Source organism: Salvelinus namaycush, chromosome 4 (assembly GCF_016432855.1).
Source record: "Salvelinus namaycush isolate Seneca chromosome 4, SaNama_1.0, whole genome shotgun sequence".
In the NCBI taxonomy this organism is placed as follows: Eukaryota; Metazoa; Chordata; class Actinopteri; order Salmoniformes; family Salmonidae; genus Salvelinus; species Salvelinus namaycush.
In genome coordinates, this window is record NC_052310.1 from 35,034,861 (window position 1) to 35,060,415 (window position 25,555).

General features: G+C 42.5%; 1 protein-coding gene across 1 annotated transcript; it reads left to right on the forward strand.

Annotated features, from left to right (window-relative positions):
- The first annotated feature begins 244 nt into the window (after positions 1 to 244).
- On the forward strand, positions 245 to 25,305 carry LOC120045588 (brorin-like). The gene is made up of 3 exons (XM_038990489.1): positions 245 to 922; positions 3,624 to 3,753; positions 25,091 to 25,305. Exons 1-3 carry the CDS (start codon positions 245 to 247, stop codon positions 25,231 to 25,233), a joined length of 951 nt encoding a protein of 316 aa, XP_038846417.1. The 3' UTR covers positions 25,234 to 25,305.
- Positions 25,306 to 25,555: the final 250 nt, after the last annotated feature.

Below are 25,555 nucleotides of genomic sequence, written 5' to 3' on the forward strand. Positions count from 1 at the left end.
TATAGCCAACTCCTATGGTCATTGTCTTGGTCATTGTTTGGCCATGATAACGACAAGAGGAGTTTGCTATAAAGCACAGAATTTGGACCAGGCTAAGAGACAATATCAATGTCTAGACTACATACTGTCAAATACTTTATTCCAGTTTCATTCTCTTTTTCCAGATGGCCTGGCTCACACCTGAGATATGAAGTGTGTTATATGAAGCCAAGGTGTCATCCCACCTTCCAGGTGGTGGGGAGAGATGGTGCACTCTGTTGCCATGACAGTGGAAGTCCTCTTTGTTATGTTGTTTCTGACCAGTACTCAGTGTAATCCCGTGGCAGACTTGTCAGTGAGCCGGGAACGCTTGGAGCATGTCCTGACCCAGGCCAGAGAGGACAAGCAAGACAAGCAGCAGGCCTCAGTGGGTGCGCTCAGCTACAGCACCCAGCAGCAGCTGGAGGAGATCAGCTTCATGGGCCTGGAGACCCACAGAGGGGCCAGCAACAGAACCTCTGTCAACAGATCCAGGCCAAACTCCAGCTCCCAGAAACTTGCTGGATCCAAGGCCGGGAAGGCATCACAGGAGTTGTGGGAAGAGCAAGAGGGGGGCCTGAGCCGAGTAGACGAGGGTCCCACGAGTGAAACAAATCTCTCTCTTGACGCTATCGACGAGTACGCATATCCAGATTACAGGGGGAAGGGCTGCATGGACGAAAGTGGCTTTGTGTTTGCCATTGGGGAGAAGTTTACCCCGGGGCCCTCCACATGCCCTTGCCTCTGCACGGACGAGGGACCCCTGTGTGCCAAACCTGAATGTCCCAAAGTTCACCCTCGCTGTATCCGGGTGGACACCAGCCAGTGCTGTCCAGAGTGCAAGGAGAAGAAGAACTACTGTGAGTTCAGGGGAAAGGTCTACACAACGCTACAAGAGTTTAAGGTGAGTCTGGAAATGATATCTTTAAAGGTTTACAGGGTGTTATTCTCTAGGAACCAAACATAAGCAAACAAGCCAAAACGGGAATGGATTACCTGAACGTGTACAACAAGAAACGCTAGTGTTTGTTTTCCGTTTCAAAACGTTTTTCGACATGAATACACCCCAGGTGATGATGACATCCTTAGGCAGCCTCATTCATAGTGCTATTTAATTTAAATGTATTCTTGTGACAGTTTTCTTGTGACAGTCTGTGCTTCAAGAGATCAACCTCTGAAATGAAAAGAAACTCCAGCACACTAGTGACCTAGTAGCTGATTAAACGCAACTCCACGATTTACGATGGAGTTGAGCGGCGACTTGTGTGGGAAGACTGGAGCTCTGACGTCACATAAAATGAATTACACACTACCAGTGGTTGAAAAAGTACCCAAATATCATACTTGAGTAAAAGTAAAGATACTTCAATGGAAAATGACTCAAGTAAAAGTGAAAGTCATCCAGTAAAATACTACTTTAGTAAAAGTCTTAACAGTATTTGGTTTTAAATATACTTAAGTATCAAAAGTAAATGCAATTGCTCAAATATACTTAAGTGTCAAAAGTTAAAGTATAAATCATTTAAAATTCCTTATATTAAGCAAAGCAGACGGCACTATTTTCTTGTTATTTTTTTATTTACGGATAGCCAGGGGGGGCACACTCCAACGCTCAGACATCATTTACAAATGAAGCACGTGTGTTCAGTGAGTCCGCCAGATCAGAGGCATGTTCCCTTGACGAGGGATGTTCCCTTGCTTAGTGTATGAATTGGACCATATTTCTTTCCTGCTAACCATTCAAAATGTAATAATTAATTTTGGGTGTCAGGGAAAATGCATGAAGTAAAAAGTACATTATTTTATTCAGGAATGTTGTGAAGTAAAAGTTAAACCTGTCAAAAATATAAATAGGAAAGTAGAGTTCAGATAACCCAAAAAACTACTATAAAGTATTTTTACTTAACTTCGTACTTTACACCTCTGTACACGACATTGTTCTGGGTAGTTGCGAGCTATTCTTTGGATGCTAAAATGACGTCGGAGCTCCAGTCCCCACTAGTCGCCGCTCAACTCCATTGTAAATCATGGAGTTGAATTTAGTCGGCTGGTAATCTAGATGTTCCACAGTTTTAGTTGATCTCGTTACCAACGTTTCGGTCTCCGTAGACATTCCATGTGGGAAACTGTTGATAGATTGCCAGTGTATCGTGAATACTATACCAAAATACTTTTCAGTGTAGCAAGCAAACAAGCAGCGAAGCACATTTATGATGGCAAAAGTCAGCATTTATTTTTATTCACACAAAGTTTGAACATTACTTGGGGCTGCTAAATTGAATAGTATGTTTAAGCTTAAGAGTAATTGTGTTAATATTCTTATCTTGATATATTCTAGTCTTGGTGGAGTTATCTATTTTAAGCCAAGCCCAGGAGACCTCAAAAGGGCTTATTCCTTTATTTATTTTAGAAGCTCCATCCACAACTATTCCATTAGCCTTCTATTCTATCTTTGATTAAAGAAAGGTATTATATGTGACTGTTTCAGGCATCTCTTTGTGCTAGCACTGGAGGGTCACACCAGGAGGTTAGGTCTAATATGGGACTTATTTCCGTTAATGCAGAGTGATACAAGCAGCTCGCTTGTAGCTCTCCTGGGAGAAGTCTGTGGAGAGAGAGAGAGAGAGAGATCAGAAAGAGAGAAAGGAAAAAGAGAGAGAGAGAGAGACCCACTTCCACTAAAGTAAATGTCTCCTATCCTCTGTGGATGCTTGCCTAGAGGATTAGAAACAAAGCAACAGGCGAGCCTTGTGGTTGATTGCTGTGTTCTGCGGCGGTACTGTAAGTGGGGTCTTCCTCTTGCCGTTTTTCACATTGGCGTGCTGGTCAGAAGCTCGAGCCGCTCTGCAATCGACTTGATCCATGCTGTTAGGATTAACCTATGTTCTCTGATTTAAAAGGAAATGCTCACATGGCTACGAGTGGCTTCTGACTAAAGCCTACGGTGGTAGCATCTCCAGTCAAGGGAGGTGACTTGGTTGAAGGCATATTGTCGACACAAGTTGCATCATAAGGTCTTGGGCCCTGTTTTTCTCCAATACTTTCGGGACTTGGAAAGCTCCATTAATCAAACTGTTCTCTCTAGTTCACAAAGCAAGACATTTGAAGCGTATAGCTTCTGTTTCCAACTGAGCACACAATCAGCACATTGATTTCCCTATTTTCGGTTGATTGTGCACTGAAGTTCATTTCTCGACGCATGTCTCCTTCAAATGAAGTATGTATTTCCAATAAAGTGCCGTAAGATGGGACCTCCCTGTGTTCTAAGCTCTGTGGCTGAATGTTTGATGTTCAATGTCCTTATATTGGCTAGTGGACCAGACAGGTGAGTGAGTGAGTGAGTGAGTGAGTGAGTGAGTGAGTGAGTGAGTGAGTGAGTGAGTGAGTGAGTGAGTGAGTGAGTGAGTGAGTGAGTGATTGAGTGAGTGAGTGAGTGAGTGAGTGAGTGAGTGAGTGAGTGAGTGAGTGAGTGAGTGAGTGAGTGAGTGAGTGAGTGAGTGAGTGAGTGAGTGAGTGAGTGAGTGAGTGAGTGAGTGAGTGAGTACTTGCATGAGAGAGAGAGAGAGAGATTTTTAAACACACAGTCTTTTTCCCTCTGCCCCCAGGTGTCTCCGTGTGAGAAGTGTCGCTGTGAGGGGAGTGGAGAGGTGTTGTGCTCTGTGTCAGCTTGTCCCCAGACAGAGTGTGTGGACCCAGTGTATGAGCCTGAACGGTGCTGCCCCATCTGTAAGACCGGTGAGAGATCCTGCTTGTCTCAACATTTTTGGTACCTTAAAACAGAACACACAGCATTTCATTTACCATTGTCATTTGACTGTATGTCTTTGAGAAATCATACATGATTGGCCTGACAAATGATTGACAATAGTTGGTTGCAGTGCTAGATTTATTCGTATGATTGTGTGTATGTGATAATGCATGACTCTCTATTAGCCAGCCCTGTTTGTTTCCAACGTGAACAGATATTCCTGTTTCGGTGCCACAATATGCTGGCGTGAATAAAAGGCGAATCAGGGTTTGAGCATCCTGGGTTAGTGTGTGAGAGCTCTCTGATTTGAAAGAATTACACTGTCTTATAAGAGCGCTTCTCTGGCTCACTGTGGATTATCTGAAGTTGTTTCAGATGGTTTTAGACAGCATGTCCTAGATTGTGTCCCCCTTATTTTTCTTGGCGCGACTCTAATGCAACATGGCAATGTCAGCAACGTTGCTTCCTTCAGCAAAAAGAATGATGACTGGCGATACGCATCTCAGACATGGCCTCTTAAAGCGATGCTGTTTATCACAAACAAGGGAAATGCTATCAACATTAAATTAAATACAGTGCATTTGGAAAGTATTACATTTACATTTTACATTTAAGTCATTTAGCAGACGCTCTTATCCAGAGCGACTTACAAATTTATTATTTTCATTGACAGCCTAGGAACAGTGGGTTAACTGCCTTGTTCAAGGGCAGAATGACAGATTGTATCTTGTCAGCTCGGGGATTCGAACTTGCAACCTTTCGGTTACTAGTCCAACGCTCTAACCACCCGCTACCCTGCCGTATTCTGACCCCTAGACTTTTTCCCTGTATTGTTACGTTACAGCCATATTCTAAAATGTATTAAATCATTTTTTCCCCTCATCAGTCTACACACAATACCCCATAATGACAAAGAGAACTGGTTTTCAGACATTTTTGCAAATGTATGGAATAATTCAGTACCATGGCTATGAGACTTGAAATTGAGCTCAAGTACATCCTGTTTCCATTGATCATCCTTGAGATGTTTCTACAACTTGATTGGACTCCACCTTTGGTCAATTCAATTGATTGGACATGATTTGGAGCGGATTGGACATGATTGGACAATGCATGTCAGAGCAAATACCAAGCATGAGGTTGAAGGAATTGTCCGTAGAGCTCCAAGACAGCATTGTGTCGAGGCACAGATCTGGGGAAGGGTACCAAAAAATGTCTGCAGCATTGAAGGTCCCCAAGAACACAGTGGCCTCCATCATTCTTAAATGGAAGAAGTTTGGATCCACCAAGATTCTTCCTAGAGCTGGCCGCCCAGCCAGACTGATCAATTGGGGGAGAAGGGCCTTGGTCAGGGAGGTGGCCAAGAACCTGATGGTCACTCTGACAGAGCTCCAGAGTTCCTCTGTGGAGATGGGAGAACCTTCCAGAAGGACAACCATCTCTGCAGCACTCCACCAATCAGGCCTTTATGGTAGAGTGGCCAGGCAGAAGCCACTCCTCAGTAAAAAGCACATGACAGCTGGCTTGGAGTTTGCCAAAAGGCACCTAAAGCACTCTCAGACCATGAAAAACAAGATTCTCTGGTCTGATGAAACCAAGATTAGACTCTTTGGTCTGAATGCCAAGTGTCACATCTGGAGGATGTCTGACATCATCCCTACGGTGAAGCATGGTGGTGGCAGCATCATGCTGTGGGGATGTTTTTCAGCGGCAGGGACTGGGAGACTAGTCAGGATCGAGGCAAAGATGAATGGAGCAAAATACAGAGATCCTTGATGAAAACCTGCTCCAGAGCGGTCAGGACCTCAGACTGGGGTGAAGGTTCACCTTCCAACAGGACAATGACCTTAAGCACACAGCCAAGCCACAGAAAAGTCGCAAGGAAAGTCTCTGAATGTCCTTGAGTGGCCCAGCCAGAGCCTGGACTTGAACCCAATCGAACATCTCTGGAGAGATTTGAAAATAGCTGTGCAGCAACGCTCCACATCCAACCTGATAGAGCTTGAGAGGATCTGCTTGAGAGGATCAGCAGAGAAGAATGGGAGAAACTCCCCAAATACAGGTGTGCCAAGCTTGTAGCATCATACCCAAGAAGAATCGAGGCTGTAATCGCTGCCAAAGGTGCTTCAACAAAGTACTGAGTAAAGGGTCTGACTACTTATGTAAATATGATATTTCCATCTATTTTATATGATACATTTGGAATAAAATAAAATGCTTTTGCATTGTTATTATAGAGTTTTGTTTGTAGAATTTCAGAATAAGGCTGCAATGTAACAATGTGGGAAAAGTCAAGGGGTCTGAATACTTTCCGAATGCGCTGTATCGCATTCGCGCGAAACTGAAAGCGCGAACCACTGCTTTTAATCAGGGCAAGGTGACCGGAAACATGACCGAATACAAACAGTGTAGCTATTCCCTCCGCAAGGCAATCAAACAAGCTAAGCGTCAGTATAGAGACAATGTAGAGTCGCAATTCAACGGCTCAGACACGAGAGGTATGTGGCAGGGTCTACAGTCAATCACGGATTACAAAAAGAAAACCAGCCCCATCGTGGACCAGGATGTCTTGCTCCCAGACAGACTAAACAACTTCTTTGCTCGCTTTGAGGACAATACAGTGCCACTGACACGGCCCGCTACCAAAACCTGCGGACTCTCCTTCACTGCAGCCGACGTGAGTAAAGCATTTAAACGTGTTAACCCTCGTAAGGCTGCAGGCCCAGACGGCATCCCCAGCCGCGTCCTCAGAGCATGCGCAGACCAGCTGGCTGGTGTGTTTACAGACATATTCAATCAATCCTTATCCCAGTCTGCTGTTCCCACATGCTTCAAGAGGGCCACCATTGTTCCTGTTCCCAAGAAAGCTAAGGTAACTGAGCTAAACGACTACCGCCTCGTAGCACTCACTTCCGTCATCATGAAGTGCTTTGAGAGACTAGTCAAGGACCATATCACCTCCACCCTACCTGACACCCTAGACCCACTCCAATTTGCTTACCGCCCCAATAGGTCCACAGACGACACAATTGCAACCACACTGCCCTATCCCATCTGGACAAGAGGAATACCTATGTGAGAATGCTGTTCATCGACTACAGCTCAGCATTTAACACCATAGTACCCTCCAAACTTGTCATCAAGCTCGAGACCCTGTGTCTCGACCCCGCCCTGTGCAACTGGGTACTGGACTTCCTGACGGGCCGCCCCCAGGTGGTGAGGGAAGGTAACAACATCTCCATCCCGCTGATCCTCAACACTGGGGCCCCACAAGGGTGCGTTCTGAGCCCTCTCCTGTACTCCCTGTTCACCCACAACTGCGTGGCCATGCACGCCTCCAACTCAATCATCACGTTTGCAGACGACACTACAGTGGTAGGCTTGATTACCAACAACGACGAGACGGCCTACAGGGAGGAGGTGAGGGCCCTCGGAGTGTGGTGTCAGGAAAATAACCTCACACTCAACGTCAACAAAACAAAGGAGATGATCGTGGACTTCAGGAAACAGCAGAGGGAGCACCCCCCTATCCACAACGACGGGACAGTAGTGGAGAGGGTAGTAAGTTTTAAGTTCCTCGGCGTACACATCACGGACAAACTGAATTGGTCCACCTACACAGACAGCGTGGTGAAGAAGACGCAGCAGCGCCTCTTCAACCTCAGGAGGCTGAAGAAATTCGGCTTGTCACCAAAAGCACTCACAAACTTTTACAGATGCACAATCGAGAGCATCCTGTCGGGCTGTATCACCACCTGCTACGGCAACTGCTCCGCCCACAACCGTAAGGCTCTCCAGAGGGTAGTGAGGTCTGCACAATGCATCACCGGGGGCAAACTACCTGCCCTCCAGGACACCTACACCACCCGATGTCACAGGAAGGCCATACAGATCATCAAGGACAACAACCACCCAAGCCACTGCCTATTCACCCCGCTATCATCCAGAAGGCGAAGTCAGTACAGGTGCATCAAAGCAGGGACCGAGAGACTGAAAAACAGCTTCTATCTCAAGGCCATCAGACTGTTAAACAGCCACCACTAACATTGAGTGGCTGCTGCCAACAAACATACTGACTCAACTCCAGCCACTTTAATAATGTAAAAATGTATGTAAAAAATGTATCACTAGCCACTTTAAACAATGCCACTTCATATAATGTTTACATATCCTATATTACTCATCTCATATGTATATACTGTACTCTATACCATCTGCTGCATCTTGCCATCTTGATGTAATACATGTATCACTAGCCACTTTAAACAATGCCACTTTTATATGTTTACATACCCTACATTACTCATCTCATATGTATATACTGTACTTGATACCATCTACTGCATCTTGCCTATGCCGTTCTGTACCATCACTCGTTCATATATTTTTATGTACATATTCTTCATTCCTTTACACTTGTGTGTATAAGGTAGTTGTTGTGGAATTGTTAGGTTAGATTACTCGTTGGTTATTACTGCATTGTCGGAACTAGAAGCACAAGCATTTTGCTACACTCGCATTAACATCTGCTAACCATGTGTACGTGACAAATACATTTGATTTGATTTGATATCATTTACCCTATTGCAGCAAACATTCAATGAAAAGTGGTACCAACAAATATTTTTGGGGGGTGTATTTATTGATACACATCAAATAACCAGTGTTGGTGTGGCATTTCAAGTGAAGTTAAAAGGTCACTATGAACCTTTGTCAACTACATTTGAGAAATACAATATTTTAATATTTTTTTATATATTTTTAAGTAACGTATTGTTTTAAATTGCAATTTTTGCAATAGATATTTTTGCATACATGTGCATTTGTTCTCTTTAGCAGTAGTACTGTCTCTCTATGGATGTTCTGGGGATACTATAGTTACTACAATTTCCCTGGTGCAGAGATTTAGACGGTAATCAATGTTTGCCCCAAAGTCAGGATTTTCAAAGTTAAGAGGCACAAGGACTAGCAGAAATATGACATACTGAACGTAGTGTCCATGTATATTCAAAGATCGTAACAAATTCATGTGCTCATTCAGGCAATACGAGCTTTGTGGTTTCTTGCTTTTAAGACGAATCAAGGCCCGTGTCAGGCCCTCTATTACCATAAGATTACTACATTACCATTTTCCCCGTTTCAGAGTGGCACTGTAAAATTGTCAAGTGGTACTTGACTCTACATTTAACGCAAATGTTGTCATGGCTTCATTGGGAAGTACTGCCTTGTAACAATTAAACCGTAAGAGGACGACTGTCACCTATAGTAAAGGCCACTTGTATCTGAGTCAAGCTGAGAAGTTAACCTTTTTCTCATTTGTCTCTGTTAATGTCACACCTCCAGCTGCTTTAAAGGACTATGCATGAACATTTTTGGCGACCCCAGTCACACCCATTCACTACGTTACACAAATCTAAAATAATTAAAATCAGTGAGGCTAAGTGAACAAGTGCACACTTTGCTAAGAAGCAAAGATAACTGTGACGTAGCCAGTGTTGATGCAGGAAGTTGTGTTACTGGGCCAGTAGGCTAGAATCTTCATTCTGATCTCAATGTCCCAGTGTATCATTGAGCTGTTTAGGTTCTCATGTTTTTGATCCCCCCCCCATCAAAGAGATTGAAATACATGAACACATGTTTGGTTGAGCTCATTTGCTTCCCTTGGTGGTCCCTTGCCACCTCATTCACATTTCTTCCATTAGGTTTCCTTGTATGTGAACGTGTAGGTAGACAACACAACTTTTCATATTTTCCTACAGTAGGCTACTTTGTTACTTACAGTATGGGCTCTATTTTAACAAACCTAACACAAGGGAACATCTTAGCGCTGGCAGTAGTTGTTAAACATAGCACCCACACTGATATAGGGGCTAGGCCCTACCGTAAATGCATTATGGCTGAGCTATGGACATGCAAAAATGTTGTCAATAAGCAAGATGAAATGCATTGTTTATAAGGCCTAAATAGAGAGTGAATAACTCTACTGAAATTCTAATCAAAACAGCTTGTTTTAAATAGGCTATGTCTAAATACAGTTGTGGGGGTGGGGGGCGGGGAGGACTGCTAGTGTGTGTAGACAACACTACAAGAAACATGCAAGGTCCAATTCCTCATTAAGCCCTTGTGGGTGTAGAGTTTTTAAGGAGAAGATCCATAGGGCTTCGCACTGGAGAAGGCGCTCATCCGTATTGCGCCATCTGCAGCTTGAGAATGCGGTCAATGGCACAGAATTTAAGATCAATCGCAACATGATTCGCCTCGTGAAAACGTCTGGCCACTGGTAACTATGGATCTTCTCCTTAAAAACTCTTAATGACCTTTTATGTTTCTTCTAGTGTCGTCTACACACACTAGTAGTCAGTCCATATCTATTGCTTCTGGTATTGCTATGTAGCCCAGACTGTTGTCTCTTCCCAATTATATGTGACATATGAATTGTCTATTTTTTGAAATTCCTTTTTATATATTATTTTATATATTAATATGCATTGACTCCCTATTCGCCCGTCTCTAATTAACTATCTGCTTGCACCTGTTGCACTTGTTACGCACAGCAGGTGATTTAAGTACGTGTCTTCTTAATTTGTTTGTACAGCACTGATGAAGGCATATGGTCGAAACGTATGCTCTGTTTATTTAAAATAAATATTATTATTTTTTAAAGCACCACGGCACTTTCACTTTTTGTATTCTTTTGAGCATGGGATAAATTAATTGGGATCAGGAGCATGATATCATAAAATTGCCAGGATAAAAAAGACATGACACATTGCTTTTGAACCAGCCTTCATTATAGTAGCCTAGGCCAAGGGTAAATGTAGCCTACGGAGGGCTTGGTTTTTAATCATATGAAACGGAAAACAAGCAATTGTTACAGAAAAATAACTTCTAAATACGAGGGTCACCAGCATCATCTCTTCTCTCGTTTCATGGTCATATGGACACATACAGGACATTTTCCACATTTTGTTACACTACAGCCTTATTCTAAAATTGATTAAATACATTTTTTCCCTCATCAATCTACACACAATACCCCATTGTGTCGAGGCACAGATCTAGAGAAGAGTACCAAAACATGTTTTCAGCATTGAAGATCCCCAAGAACACAGTGGCCATCATTATTATTATTATTTTTTTTTCTTTTTTTATTATTATTATTTTATTTTTATTTTTTTATTTCATCATTCTTAAATGGTCCACCAAGACTCTTCCTACAGCTGGCCGCCTGGCCAAACAGCAATCGGGAGAGAAGGGAGGTCAGGGAGGTGACCAACAACCCAATGGTCACTCTGACAGAGCTCCAGAGTTCCTCTGTAGAGATGGGAGAACCTTCCAGAAGGACAACCATCTCTGCAGCACTCCACCAATCAGGCCTTTATGGTAGAGTGGCCAGAAGTAAGCCACTCCTCAGTAAAGGGCATGACAGCCCACTTGGAGTTTGCCAAAAGGCACCTAAAGCACTCTCAGACCATGAGAAAAAAAGATGATCTGGTCTGATGAAACCAAGATTGAACACTTTAACCTGAATGCTAAGCGTCAAGTCTGGAACAAACCTGGCGCCATCCCTACGGTGAAGCATGGTGGTGGCAGCATCATGTTTTGGGGATGTTTTTCAGCTGCAGGGACTAGGAGACTAGTCAGGATTGAGGAAAAGATGAACGGAGTAAAGTACAGAGATCCTTGATAAAAACCTGCTTCAGAGCGCTCAGGACCTCAGACTTGGGCGAATGTTTACTTTCCAACAGGACAATGACCCGAAGCACACAGCCAAGACAACGCAGGAGTGGCTTCGTGACAAGTCTCAATGTCCTTGAGTGGTCCAGCCAGAGCCCGGTCTTGAACCCGATCGAACATCTCTGGGAGACCTGAAAATAGCTGTGCAGCGATGCTCCCCATCCAACCTGACAGAGCTTGAGAGGATCTGCAGAGAAGAATGGGAGAAACTCCTCAAATACACATGTGCCAAGCTTGTATCATCTTACAAAAGAAGACTCAAGGCTGTAATCGCTACCAAAGGTGCGACAACAATGTACTGATTAATGGGTCTGAATACCTACAGTACCAGTCAAAAGTTTGGACACATCTACTCATTCCAGGGTCTTTCTTTATTTTTACAATTTTCTACATTGTAGAGTAATAGTGAAGACATCAAAACTATGAAATAACACAAATGGAATCATGTAGTAACCAAAAAAGTGTTTAACAAATCAAAATATATTTTAGATTCTTCAAAGTAGCCACACCTTGCCTTGATAACAGCTTTGCACATTCTTGGCATTCTCTCAACCAGCTTCATGAGCAACGCTTTTCCATCAGTCTTGAAGGAGTTCCCACATATGCTGAGCACTTGTTGGCTGCTTTTCCTTCACTCTGCGGTCCAACTCATCCCAAACCAACTCAATTGGGTTGAGGTCAGGTGATTGTGGAGGCCAGGTCATCTGATGCAGCACTCCATCACTCTCCTTCTTGGTCAAATAGCCTTTACAAAGTCTGGAGGTGTGTTTTGGGTCAGTGTCCTGTTGAAAAACCAATGATAGTCCCACTAAGCGCAAACCAAATGCGATTGTGTATCGCTGCAGAATGCTGTAGTAGCCATGCTGGTTAAGTGTGCCTTGAATTCTAAATGAATCACTGACCGTGTCACCAGCAAAGCAGCCCCGCACCCTTATCGCTTTGTTATTATGGGGGGTATTGTGTTTAGATTGATGAGGGGAAAAAAACTAATGTATCCATAATATATATTTTCTTACCTAACTAGGCAAGTCAGTGAAGAACAAGTTCTTATTTTCAATGACAGCCTAGTAACAGTGGGTTAACTGCTTTGTTCAGGGGCAGAACGACAGATTTTTACCTTGTCAGCTCGGGGATTCGATCTTGCAACCTTTCGGTTACTAGTCCAACACTCTAACCACTAGGCTACCTGCCACCCCATAAGGTTGTAATGAGGCTGTATAAGGCTGTATAAGGCTGTAATGTAATAAGATGTGGAAAAAGTCAAGGGGTCTGAATACTTTTCGAATGCACTGTATAGCTTATATGAAGGGGGTTTTACGCATGTCCAAAATGGGAGCTGGCTAAAATGTCAGCCTCTAATACATAGATGAAAAGGGGATGTCCACTCACTGTTATGCTGCTCTCAAACTTTATATTTTAATAACGTTTTGGTTGTTACGATTGATTTCAAACTAGTCACACGAGCCAAACCCTTTATTGATAGGCTTGCCTAATTGGCGAACGCATTACGGCAGAACAAAAAAAACGTGGCTTCATTGAAGGGAGGTTATGCTTGTTTTAAATCAAATGAAACTATATGGAGAAAAACATTTGTTTTTTATGTTTATTAATGCAAGGGTTACTGGCACAAAAACAGATCTCCTCTCTTGTTCCAAGAGCATAAATCAAATCAAATCAAATTTTATTTGTCACATACACATGGTTAGCAGATGTTTATGCGAGTGTAGCGAAATGCTTGTGCTTCTAGTTCCGACAATGCACTAATAACCAACAAGTAATCTAACCTAACAATTCCAGAGCACTGTGCACTGTGCATCGCGGCCGGATAGGTTGCGCTTAAGCTCACAAAATCCATGGCATTACCAACTGCCTTTCCGCTATGACCTGCTTTTCGTTGGTCTTTAAAATCCCAATATGCACTTAATTTTAAACACACACCTCAAATATTGCCACCTCTGCCACCCGAGCTGTTATTAGACAAGTAAATTGCTGAACCTGGCGCAAGGGGTGGAAAAATGCCAGAATGCCAGTTTTTACATGCTGAAATTGCCAACTAATGTGCGTATGGCACTTGCACCGCCTTAATAGAGCCCTATGTGATCTTTATGTCCTTATCCACTTCAATGTTGATTATACATCTACCAATATTCAACAACTCCATTCTCCAATAAGTTTGACTCGGGTAGTCTCAAGTTTTGACTGTACTGTAGGTGTCAGGCTCACACTCCAGATGTTGTTTAAGGCGGAAACAGCTGTTGCAACCCCCCGAGAGCGCCGTGCATCTGAAGTATGACATCAAAGCATCTCTCATTGCTAATGGCTATCATGCTGCAGACAGGGTGGGAGCCTCACAAAAAAAGATTGTGCAGTCGTGGAAATACCTGTTTATTACCCTTTCCTTACTGACATGTACAATTAGGAATTGTTTTTAGAAGAAAGTCTGAGAAATAGAAGTTGGTCATAGAATACTTGTCATCGTTCATGCTGTCATTCTTTTATCTAATTTTCACACACATTACATGACTATAATTAATTTGATAGTATGCATTGTATTACCATTGTAAAAAACCAAAGGGTTGGGAAGATTGACACAGTCATTTGGGTCATTTTCAGGCATGCAAAATCAGTTATGATCAGCAGCTAGAGCACCATGTCTCAGATGTGTTGTTCACACTGTATGCAAAGAGACACTTGAGGAAGAGCCAGGGAGAGAGATGAAAGTGAGTGGTATTGCTAACATCCACCCCAGGCAGTTGTTCATGAATATCAAAGAACATCTGTGGCATGGCACCTTTGTGAAATTAAAACAGGTTCCACCAGGTTTTTACCTGATCATTTAACCAGGGTAATCTGTCGTGAAGATACAATCATCATGTTATATTTTCTTTCATATTACAGCTAAAATACAATTAGTCGATTGTTTGGTCGTTGGGCTGTTGGTCGACCGAGACTGTTTTAGTCGAGCAGTAACAAATATATATATTTGCACCCATCTCCGTGAACTAATCCATTGCGGAGGCCTAGACTTAAAGTCAATTTATGCTTGATTCGAAAATGTGGTCAGAGGATCATGTGGAGGGTGTTACGCAATTGCGGAGCCTTGAGGCATGCAGAGGCCAAATCGAGCTCTGTACCACATTGCCAGTTCTGTCAATTTAGTCATTGTCTTTTGTTTGGAGCACTCCTGTCAATGTTGAGTAAGGACACACATGCATACAAATAGGCCTATGGGCTACCTGGCCTGCGCGCAAATGTAGGCATATAAATGTGCCCATTTGGAGATCTGATAGTATTTCTGATTGGCTTAACGCACCACCACTAATGACCTGTGGAGCTTCTCAAAGTAATGTTTTCTTCACATCAAACAGCAAACAACGAAGTCTGTTTTTACATCCATTGAGATTTACAATAGTTCCTCAATGTATTTGAAAAATCTTTCCAGCTCTCTCCCTTTCGATATCCACTCAGCGTGAAAGGAAAAAAATGTCATGTTCTGAGCTAGTGGAAACGTCATAAAATAGGCTTATTATCAGTGCATGACTTGGACTGAAATAGGTTCCGGTACTCATTTTGGGTGCTGGTACTGTTTTATATTTAGGTGGAGGAGCTCCATAATACTTTTGAACAAATATTCTATAAGAGGAACAGGGGCTCAAGCAGTAGAACATTTGAGGTACCGCTACTCAGCTCCGGTGAGCTCCTGCCCAAGTCAAGCACTGCTTCTTATCCCTTGCGCAAATAGCCTAAAGCTGTGTCTGTCCCGAGCTCACTGGCGCGGGCAACTGCGGGCCCAGAATATTTTATACAATGTTGTAAGTTCGCTAGTGCAAGCTTTGGACCAGACCCAAGTTAATAGTTGATACAATGTTTCAAGTTTGTTGCAGACAGGCCATGTCTAGCCAATGTGATTTATAGGATTTTTTTTTTTTATCAGGTTATTTTCTACCTGCAGGTTGCAATGTTTTTACTTGTTGGCTTTATGTAGGCTATTTTTACATAGTTGGCAATGGCAGTAGATGTAACATCTCTCGTCGGAAGGCATGGACCAAAACGCAGCGTGGTAAGTGTTCATGATTCTTTATCACTAAAAAACACTCGAACAAAATAACAAAGTGAAAAAACGGAACAGTTCTGTTAGGTGCAGACACTAAACAGAAAATAACTACCCACAAAACTCAACGGAAAAGGACAACTTATATATGATCCCCAATCAGAGACAACAATAGACAGCTGCCTCTGATTGGGAACCACACAAACATAGAAATAAATAAACTAGAATGACCACCCAAGTCACACCCTGGCCTAACCAAAATAGAGAATTAAAGCCTCTCTATGGCTAGGGCGTGACAGTACCCACCCCAAAGGTGCGGACTCCAGCCGCAAAACCTGACTCTAAAGGGGAGAGTCCGGGTGGGCATCCCTTCACGGCGGCGGCTCCAGTGCGGGACGTAGACCCCCCTCCGCCCACAGATCCCTCCGCTTTGGTGACGGCCCTGGTGCATGGACCTTCACTGGAGGAACCGGGCCGCAGATCATCGCCGGAGGAACCAGACCACCGATCATCGCCGGAGGCTCCGGACTGGGAACCGTCGCTGGAGGCACCGGACTAGGGACGGTCGCTGCAGGCTGCGGACTGGGGACCGTCGTGGCAGGCTCCGGACTGGGGACCGTCGCTGCAGGCTCCGGACTGGGGACCGTCGCTCCAGGCTCCGGACTGGGGACCGTCGCTGGAGGCTCCGGACTGGGGATTTCTGTTGTTTTGAATTTGGCGCCCTGCAATTTCACTGGCTGTTGTTGAGGTGGGACGCTAGCGTCCCGAATATCCCAGAGAGGTTACTTGACTACAGCTCAGTATTCAACACCATAGTGCCCTCAAAGCTCATCACAAAGCTAAGGACTCTGGGACTAAACACCTCCCTCTGCAACTGGATCCTGGACCTCCTGACGGGCCGCCCCCAGGTGGTAAGGGTAGGAAACAACACATCCGCCACGCTGATCCTCAACACAAGGGCCCCTCAGGGGTGCATGCTCAGTCCCCTCCTGTTCTCCCTGTTCACTCATGACTGCATGACCAGGCACGACTCCAACACCATCATTAAGTTTGCCGTTGACACAACAGTGGTAGGCCTGATCACAGACAACGACAAGACAGCCTATAGGGAGGAGGTCAGAGACCTGGCCTTGTGGTGCCAGGACAACAACCTCATCCTCAATGTGATCAAGACAAAGGAGCTGATTGTGGACTACAGGAAAAGGAGGACCAAGCATGCCCCCATTCGGCAGGTAGCCTAGTGGTTAGAGCGTTGGACTAGTAACCGAAAGGTTGCAAGATTGAATCCCAGAGCTGACAAGGTAAAAATCTGTCGTTCTGCCCCTGAACAAGGCAGCTAACCCACTGTTCCTAGGCTGTCATTGAAAATAAGATTTTTTTCTTAACTGACTTGCCTAGTTAAGTAAAGGTAAAATAAATAACAATTAAAAACGGGGTTGAGAGCAGTTTGAGAGCTTCAAGTTCCTTGGTGTCCACATCACCAACAAATTAACATGGTCCAAGCACACCAAGACATGTCGTGAAGAGGGCACGACAAAACCTATTCCCCCTCAGGAGACTGAAAAGACTTGGCATGGGTCCTCAGATCCTCAAAAAGTTCTACAGCTGCACCATCGATAACATCCTGACTGGTTGCATCACTGCTTGGTATGGCAACTGCTCAGCCTCCAAGGCACTACAGAGGGAAGTACGTACGGCCCAGTACACCACTGGGGCCAAGCTTCCTGCCATCCAGGACCTCTGTACCAGAGGAATGTCAGTGGAAGGCCCTAAAAATTGTCAAAGACTCCAGCCACCCTAGTCATAGACTGTTCTCTCTGCTCCCGCACGGCAAACGGTACCGGAGCGCCAAGTCTAGGTCCAAGAGGCTTCTGAACAGTTTCTACCCACCAAGCCATAAGACTCCTGACCATTAATCAAATGGCTACCCAGACTTTCTTTTACGCTGCTGCTACTCTCTGTTATTGTCTATGCATAGTCACTTTAATAACTCTACCTACATGTACATATTACCTCAATTTCCTCGACTAACCTGTGCCCCCGCACATTGACTCTATACCTGTACCCCCTCTATATAGCCTCGCTATTGTTACTTTACTTCTGCTCTATTATTATTTGTTACTGTTAATGCTTTTTTTTAGGTATTTTTCTTAACTGCATTGTTGGTTAAGGGCTTGTAAGTAAGCATTTTGCTGTAATACCTGTTGTATTCGGCGCATGTGACAAATACAATCTTATTTTATTTGTATATGTTAGGAGCCCGTAAAACGGCAGCCATCCCCTCCCGCGCCTTCTCTCTCAGCACTAAATAAATAAAATGTTGAAACAAAATGGCATTGCACATCTCACTATTAGGGCCCCGTGTGGCTCAGTTGGTAGAGCATGGCGCTTGCAACGCCAGGGTTGTGGGTTCGTTTCCCACGGGGGGCCAGTACAAAAAAAAAAAAAAAAAAAAAAAAGTATGAATGTATGTACTTGTAAGTCGCTCTGGATAAGAGCGTCTGCTAAATGACTTAAATGTAAATGTATTAATATTCTCACTATGATGAGGTTTTAATATAAGGTCCTTCTTTTTTAATTTTGTCCAAATATATCTAAAAAAATGACTTTTTATCTGTGTAAACAGACTTTATTAGGGCAAGTCTACAGTGTTCACAAATCAGTTCACTTGCAAGACCTATTACGCTGGAAATATTTTAATGTTCATTTCAAGCACTTTTGATTTAGCTAGAGTACACTTGCCAAGACCAGAATGAGCACAATCGCTTTATAATGCAACATTTTTACAGACAAAACCATCAGTAGAGTCATTTTTATTTCCACAGCCTTTTATCCCCAACAAGTCAGTTTGATGGAAACACCCCTCTGGTGAGAAAATGTGCATAGTGTTTTTATGCAGATTTTTTAATATTCGCATGTAAATCTGTCGCCACATGGATGGCAACCTAGCTAGTAACCAGATTTCCATCCAACCTTTTTATGTGAGTAAAGTACATGTACATAATCATTCCGTGCCTACTTGTTTGGTCTGTGTTGTTTATTCTATGCCTGCTGGTTAGTCGGGCAGACACAGAGAGAAGTGACAGAGGAATGCACTATCAAGAAGGATAGAGAACAGTTGCTTCACGAGGTATCTCTACCTGAAAATGCATGACCTAAGTGATTGATAGTTGGTATTCAGCATTCGTAAAGGTATGCCTTATTTAATTTGAAGAACTACTAAAATAGTGATTTTTGTCAGACAGCATATGCAACATTTGAAATATTTTATTAAAGAAAAGTAATGTGAACAAATGATGGTTAAGTGAAAAGCAGTAATGGGCAGTCTCTACCATCATGAGACTTTTATGAATTGCTTTATTCTGTCTGGTTACAACATTCAACCCACAAAATACAGTGCATTTCATTTAAAAACTGAAAACCGTGATATTTTTTAAAATAATAGATCAGAAACCAAAACGACACTAATCGCTTAGCACTAGTAATCGCTCAGCATTGATGGTTTTGTGTTTCATGACAAAACCACTAGTAAAGTTCAAAACCCATTTAACTTCTTTTTTTTTGGTACATAGGAATTTAATAAATTCTTTTTTTGGTATGTGCACTCTTTCATTACACACAGTTAATTTGATGGAAACACATCTCGGGTGGGGAAATAGGCATATTGTTTTTATGCACTGGTGTAAAGTACCTCAGTAAAAATACTTTAAAGTACTACTTAAATGTTTTTTTTGGGCATCTACTTTACTTTACTATTTATGTTTTTGACTAATTTTACTTTCACTTCACTACATTCCTTAAGAAAATATTGTACATTTTACTCCATACATTTTCCTTGACACCCAAAAGTACTTGTTACATTTTGAATGCTTAGTAGGACAAGATAATTGTCCAATTCACGCACTTATCAACAGAACATCCCTGGTCATCCCTACTGCATCCGATCTGGCGGACTCACTAAACACACATGCTTCATTTGTAAATTATGTTTGAATGTCGGAGTGTCCCCCTGGCTATCTGTAAATAATTAAATAAACTAAAAAGTGGTGCCGTCTGGTTTGCTTAATGTAAGGAATTTGAAATTATTTATAATTTTACTTTTGATACTTAAGTATATTTTAAACCAAATACTTTGACTTTTACTCAAGTAGAATTTTACTGTGTGACTTACTTGAGTCATTTTCTATTAAGGTATCTTTACTTTTACTCAAGTATGACAATTGAGTACTTTTTCCACCACTGTTTTCATACGGATTTTAGAATATTCACATTAAAATCTGTAGCCAATTGGATGGAAACCTAGCTAGTGACAGCTTGAGATAAACAAGAATGGAAAATGCTCTACTTCTAGATAAACACTAAAACCTAATATACCCTGTCGCTTCACAAGATAAAACCTTCTGCTGTCTTACAGCATTGTTCCGGAATAAAAAGATAAAAAGAAAGAAACAAAGTCACACACTCTAATTATTCTCATAGTTTACTCTCTGTTATTCAGCACCTCTACAACAAAAAAAAATGGGTTGTGCGTCAGCTTATGCCTTTTACTAGACTAGAATAAAAAGATGACATTTAACATGTGACAGCACATATTCAAGACTACACACTCATTATATTGCAACATGTTGGGAAGTAAATGATTCATACCATAGAAAAATCACTGCTCCCTCTTCAAACACTTTCACTTACCATTTTCACAAAGCCAAGGCATTTTGCTGCATTCATAATGCATATGTACTAAGGAACTGCATTACGGGGAAGTGATTTTTGTCTATTCTGCTATTTCCTTTACTTCAGCTCTCAGAGCCAGAAAAGTGGAGCATTAAGGTGTCCCTGATTTCTCTCATCTGGTAATGGTAATGGTTGTTCCTTTCACACTCAGTCCACCTGCTTAGTGACATTTTGGGACAAGTTTTCAGTACCTGCATATTACACAAGCACATTTTGGACTGTCCATTTGTGTTTTCTGATACAGTCTGATGCTGGAGGTTATTAATGGTGGATAATGCTCTTTTGAGGCCCATTTCATGTGTTCAGATAAAAACACTATCTACTCTCAGAGAGAAGAGAGATGTGTTAATGAAGCCACTGTGACTAAAAGGTGGGTGTTCAAGTGCTAAGCAAAAAAGAAAGGGTAACAGCAATGAGTAAGCACAGCGAAGCACAGAATGGGTGCATCAATTAATAGGAATGAGTGTCATGCTAATCATTCTGTGCACAAATTGATGACAGGCTGTCGCTTAAGTCTTGGCTGCATAATACCATTTCTTCTGATTTGTGTTGGGGTGCAGTCTACCTCTTTATAGTGTCAAACATATGATTACATGCCAGTTTGTTCATTCAGAAGTGTGTCTCAATAATTTTGATGGACTATCCTTGAGGCAATATTTAGCTTGTTATTAATGAATCAATTGCGACAGCAGACAGGGACATGTGGTGAGTTGTTATTCAGGGAGGGTTTCTTCAGTTTCCATTTGAAGAGTTATAAATGTGTGAGTGCTCACATTTTTACAGCCTCAACAAACTGTTCATTACTGATTGATGCTTATTGATTGATGCTTATTGATTGATGCTTATTGATTGATGCTTATTGATTGATGCGCCAGCATGCTTTTCCTTAGTGTTTCTGTCCAGTGAAGATTCCTTTGCTTCAGCTGAAAGACTTGCAATTTATCAGTGGCAGCGGCATCTTAATACTAGAATAGTGTTGCTCAAGCCCATGTTAAAGGAGAAACCATTCCCTGCAGCTGTATGCCATGTTGTGGCTGCAGCTCCAGGAGTGGGTATTTGGGTCCATGCTGCTTGAAGGGGTGATTTATGTGAATATCTTTTTCGCCAGTCGGGAAAGACAGATGGGGTTTCTCGAGACAATGGCTAATGTTTCACATTGGGAACCAGAGCTAAGTAGGTTATAATGTAGGTTACGTGTAACTGAAGATTGATGAACAGAGATTGTACATTTCATTGCAACTGCATCCTTTATCAAATCAATGTTTTTATTTGTCACACGCGCCCGAATACAACAGATGTGGACCTTACCATGAAATGCTTACTTACAAGCCCTTAACCAACAATGCAGTTCAAGAAATAGAGTTTAGAAAATATTTACTAAATAAACTAAAGTAAAAAATAAAATGAAAAGTAACACAATAAAATAGCAATAACGAGGCTATACAGGGGGTAAATGTAAATACAGTGGTTTGCGAAATTATTCACCCCCTTGGCATTTTTCCTATTTTGTTGCCTTACAACTGGGAATTTAAATGGATTTTTGGCGGGTTTGTATGATTTGATTTACCCAACATGCCTACCAATTTGAAGATGCAACATATTTTTATTGTGAAACAAACAAGAAATAAGACAAGAAAACAGAAAACTTGAGCGTGCATAACTATTCACCCCCCCCAAGTCAATACTTTGTAGAGCCACCTTTTGCAGCAATTACAGCTGCAAGTCTCTTGGGGTATGTCTCTATAAGCTTGGCACATCTAGCCACTGGGATTTTTGCCCAATCTTCAAGGCAAAATTGCTCCAGTTCCTTCAAGTTGGATGGGTTCCGCTGGTGTACAGCAATCTTTGTCATACCACAGATTCTCATTTGGATTGAGGTCTGGGCTTTGACTAGGCCATTCTAAGACATTTTAATGTTTCCCCTTAATCCACTCAAGTGTTGCTTAAGGTCATTGTCCTGCTGGAAGGTGAACCTCCGTCCCAGTCTCAAATCTCTGGAAGACTGAAACATGTTTCCCTCAAGAATTTCCCTGTATTTAGCGCCATCCATCATTCCTTCAATTCTGACCAGTTTCCCAGTCCCTGCCGATGAAAAATGGATGCTGTTCTCGGGGTGATGAGAGGTGTTGGGTTTGTGCTAGACATAGCGTTTTCGTTGATGGCCAATAAGCTCAATTTTAGTCTCATCTGACCAGAGTCTCCCACATGCCTTTTTGCAAACACCAAACATGTTTATTTTGCTTATTTTTTTCTGGACACTCTTCTGTAAAGCCCAGCTCTGTGGAGTGTACGGCTTAAAGTGGTCCTATGGACAGATACTCTAATCTCCGCTGTGGAGTTTTGCAGCTCCTTCAGGGTTATCTTTGGTTTCTTTGTTGCCTCTCTGATTAATGCCCTCCTTGCCTGGTCTGTGAGTTTTGGTGGGCGGCCCTCTCTTGGCAGGTTTGTTGTGGTGCCATATTCTTTCCATTTTTTAATAATGGATTTAATGGTGCTCCGTGGGATGTTCAAAGTTTCGGATATTTTTTTATAACCCAACCCTGATCTGTACTTCTCCACAACTTTGTCCCTGACCTGTTTGGAGAGCTCCTTGGTCTACATAGTGCCGCTTGCTTGGTGGTGCCCCTTGCTTAGTGGTGTTGCAGACTCTGGAGCCTTTCAGAACAGGTGTATATATACTGAGATCATGTGACAGATCATGTGACACTTAGATTGCACACAGGTGGACTTTATTTAGCTAATTAGTTGACTTCTGAATGTAATTGGTTGCACCAGATCTTATTTAGGGGGTTTCATAGCAAAGGGGGTGAATAGATATGCACGCACCACTTTCCCGTTTTTTTAATTTATTTTATTTTTTGAAACAAGTAATTTTTTTATTTCACTTCACCAATTTGGACTCTTTTGTGTATGTCCATTACATGAAATCCAAATAAAAATAAATTTAAATTACAGGTTGTAATGCAACAAAATAGGAAAAACGCCAAGGGGGGTGAATACTTTTGCAAGGCACTGTAGTCCGGGGTGCCATGTGATTTAATTGTTCAGCAGTCTTTTGCTTGGGGGAAGAAGCTGTTAAGGAGCTTTTTGGACCTAGACTTGGCGCTCCGGTACCGCTTGCCATGTGGTAGCAGAGAGAACAGTCTATGACTTGGGAGACTGGAGAATTTGAAACATTTTTGGGCCTTCCTCTGACACCGCCTAGTATATACACTTCCGTTCAAAAGTTTGGGGTCACTTAGAAATGTCCTTGTTTTTGAAAGATAAATGATTCATACCATAGAAAAATTTCCTCTTCAAACACTTTCACTTACCTTTTTTTTTTTACCACTTACCAAGAGTCGCCTCTTCACTGTTGACGTTGAGGCTGGTGTTTTGCGGGTACTATTTAATGAAGCTGCCAGTTGACACTTGTGAGGCATCTGTTTCTCAAACTAGGCACTCTAATGTACTTGTCCTCTTGCTCAGTTGTGCACCGGGGCCTGCCACTCCTCTTTCTATTCTGGTTAGAGACAGTTTGTGCTGTTCTGTGAAGGGAGTAGTACACAGCGTTGTACAAGAACTTCAGCTTATTGGAAATTTCTCGCATAGAATAGCCTTCGTTTCTCAGAACAAGAATAGACTGACGAGTTTCAGAAGAAAGTTATTTGTTTCTGAACATTTTGAGCCTGTAATGGAACCCACAAATGCTGATGCTCCAGATACTCAACTAGTCTAAAGACGGCCAGTTTTATTGCTTATTTCATTTTAAAAAACTGTTTTCAGCTGTGCTAACATAATTGCAAAAGGGTTTTCTAATGATCAATTAGCCTTTTAAAATGATCAACTTGGATTAGCTAACACAACGTGCCATTGGAACACAGGAGTGATGGTTGCTGATAATGGGCCTCTGTACGCCTATGTACGCCTTTTCCAGCTACTATAGTCATTTACAACATTTACAATGTCTACACTATATTTCGGATCAATTTGATGTTATTTTAATGGACAAAAAATGTGCTTTTCTTTCAAAAACAAGAATTTCGAAGTGACCCCAAACTTTTGAACGGTAGTGTAGGTCCTGGATGACAGGAAGCTTGGCCCCAGTGATGTACTGGGCTGTACGCTTTACCCTCCTTAGCGCCTTATGGTCAGATGCCGAGCAGTTGCCATACCAGGCGGTGAAGCAACCGGTCAGGATGCTCTCGATGGTGCAGCTGTAGAACTTTTTGTGTATTTGGGGATCATGCCAAATCTTTTCAGTCTCCTAAGGGGGAAAAAGTGTTGTTGTGCCCTCTTCACGACTGTCTTGGTGTGTTTGGACCATGATAGTTTGTTGGTGATGTGGACACCAAGGAACTTGAAGCTCTCAACCTGCTCCACTGCAGCCCCGTCAATGTTAATTCGGGCCTGTTTGGCCCTCCTTTTCCTGTAGTATCCATTGGATATCTGTGTTTTACAAAGTTGTACAGTATGTTGTATGGTATGTTGCTTGATATACTCATGATGTTGAAATGGTTTTGTTTACAACTATTAGTAAATATTTTTGGTTAATGGTCATTTGTGTATCAGTAACATTATCTTTCATCAGAGAGACAATCCAATGAAGGGCAACGAATTAAGGCATGTCTTCCATTTAGCCAAATGAAAAACAGCTCAGTGGGATCGTTGTTGGAGTGGGTGGAATGGCCCTACTGTGTTTGCCATTCCATCCACTCCAACCACAATCCCACTAAACTTTTTTTCAGGTCTTGGATTGACTGTATACAAGATCATGAGATTGACTGAGACCAATTTAACAGTTTATTCAATTCCTCTTTTGCCAGGGCCAAACTGTTATGCAGACACACAAGTGATCCCAGCTGGACGTGAGGTGAAGATTGATGAGTGTTCAATCTGTTACTGCACGTATGAGGAGGGCACGTGGCAGATTGAGCGTCAGGCCACCTGCAGCAAGAATGAATGCTAGCAGAACTAGAGACTGGCACTGGAAGTGGGCATGGGGGCAGGGGCCATGGGGCCATGGGTGCTCCCACCATGATAATTGCCAGTAAGTACGCAACTCAATGCTAGCCTGACTAAACCAAAGTGAACGCTGTTGAGCACAAACAATGGTGAGCGCAGTGTTCATTCTGGTTTGACCAGGCTAACTCAACGCAGCCTTCACTCAGTCTAAACCTGACGTCAGGGTCACCCTCCAGACCGTATGATTTCTGCATTTATAATCACATGGATTATTAAATCAAGCTTTGTATGAAGATTTGTAATCCACATACAGAATATCTATTTAT

Excerpts from the sequence above, each read along its gene's own strand:
- LOC120045588 (XM_038990489.1), top strand. The coding sequence starts at position 245 with ATGGTGCACTCTGTTGCCATGACAGTGGAAGTCCTCTTTGTTATGTTG. Across the intron at positions 923-3,623 it reads CAACGCTACAAGAGTTTAAG|GTGTCTCCGTGTGAGAAGTG; the intron begins GTGAGTCTGGAA and ends CTCTGCCCCCAG. Across the intron at positions 3,754-25,090 it reads CTGCCCCATCTGTAAGACCG|GGCCAAACTGTTATGCAGAC; the intron begins GTGAGAGATCCT and ends CTCTTTTGCCAG.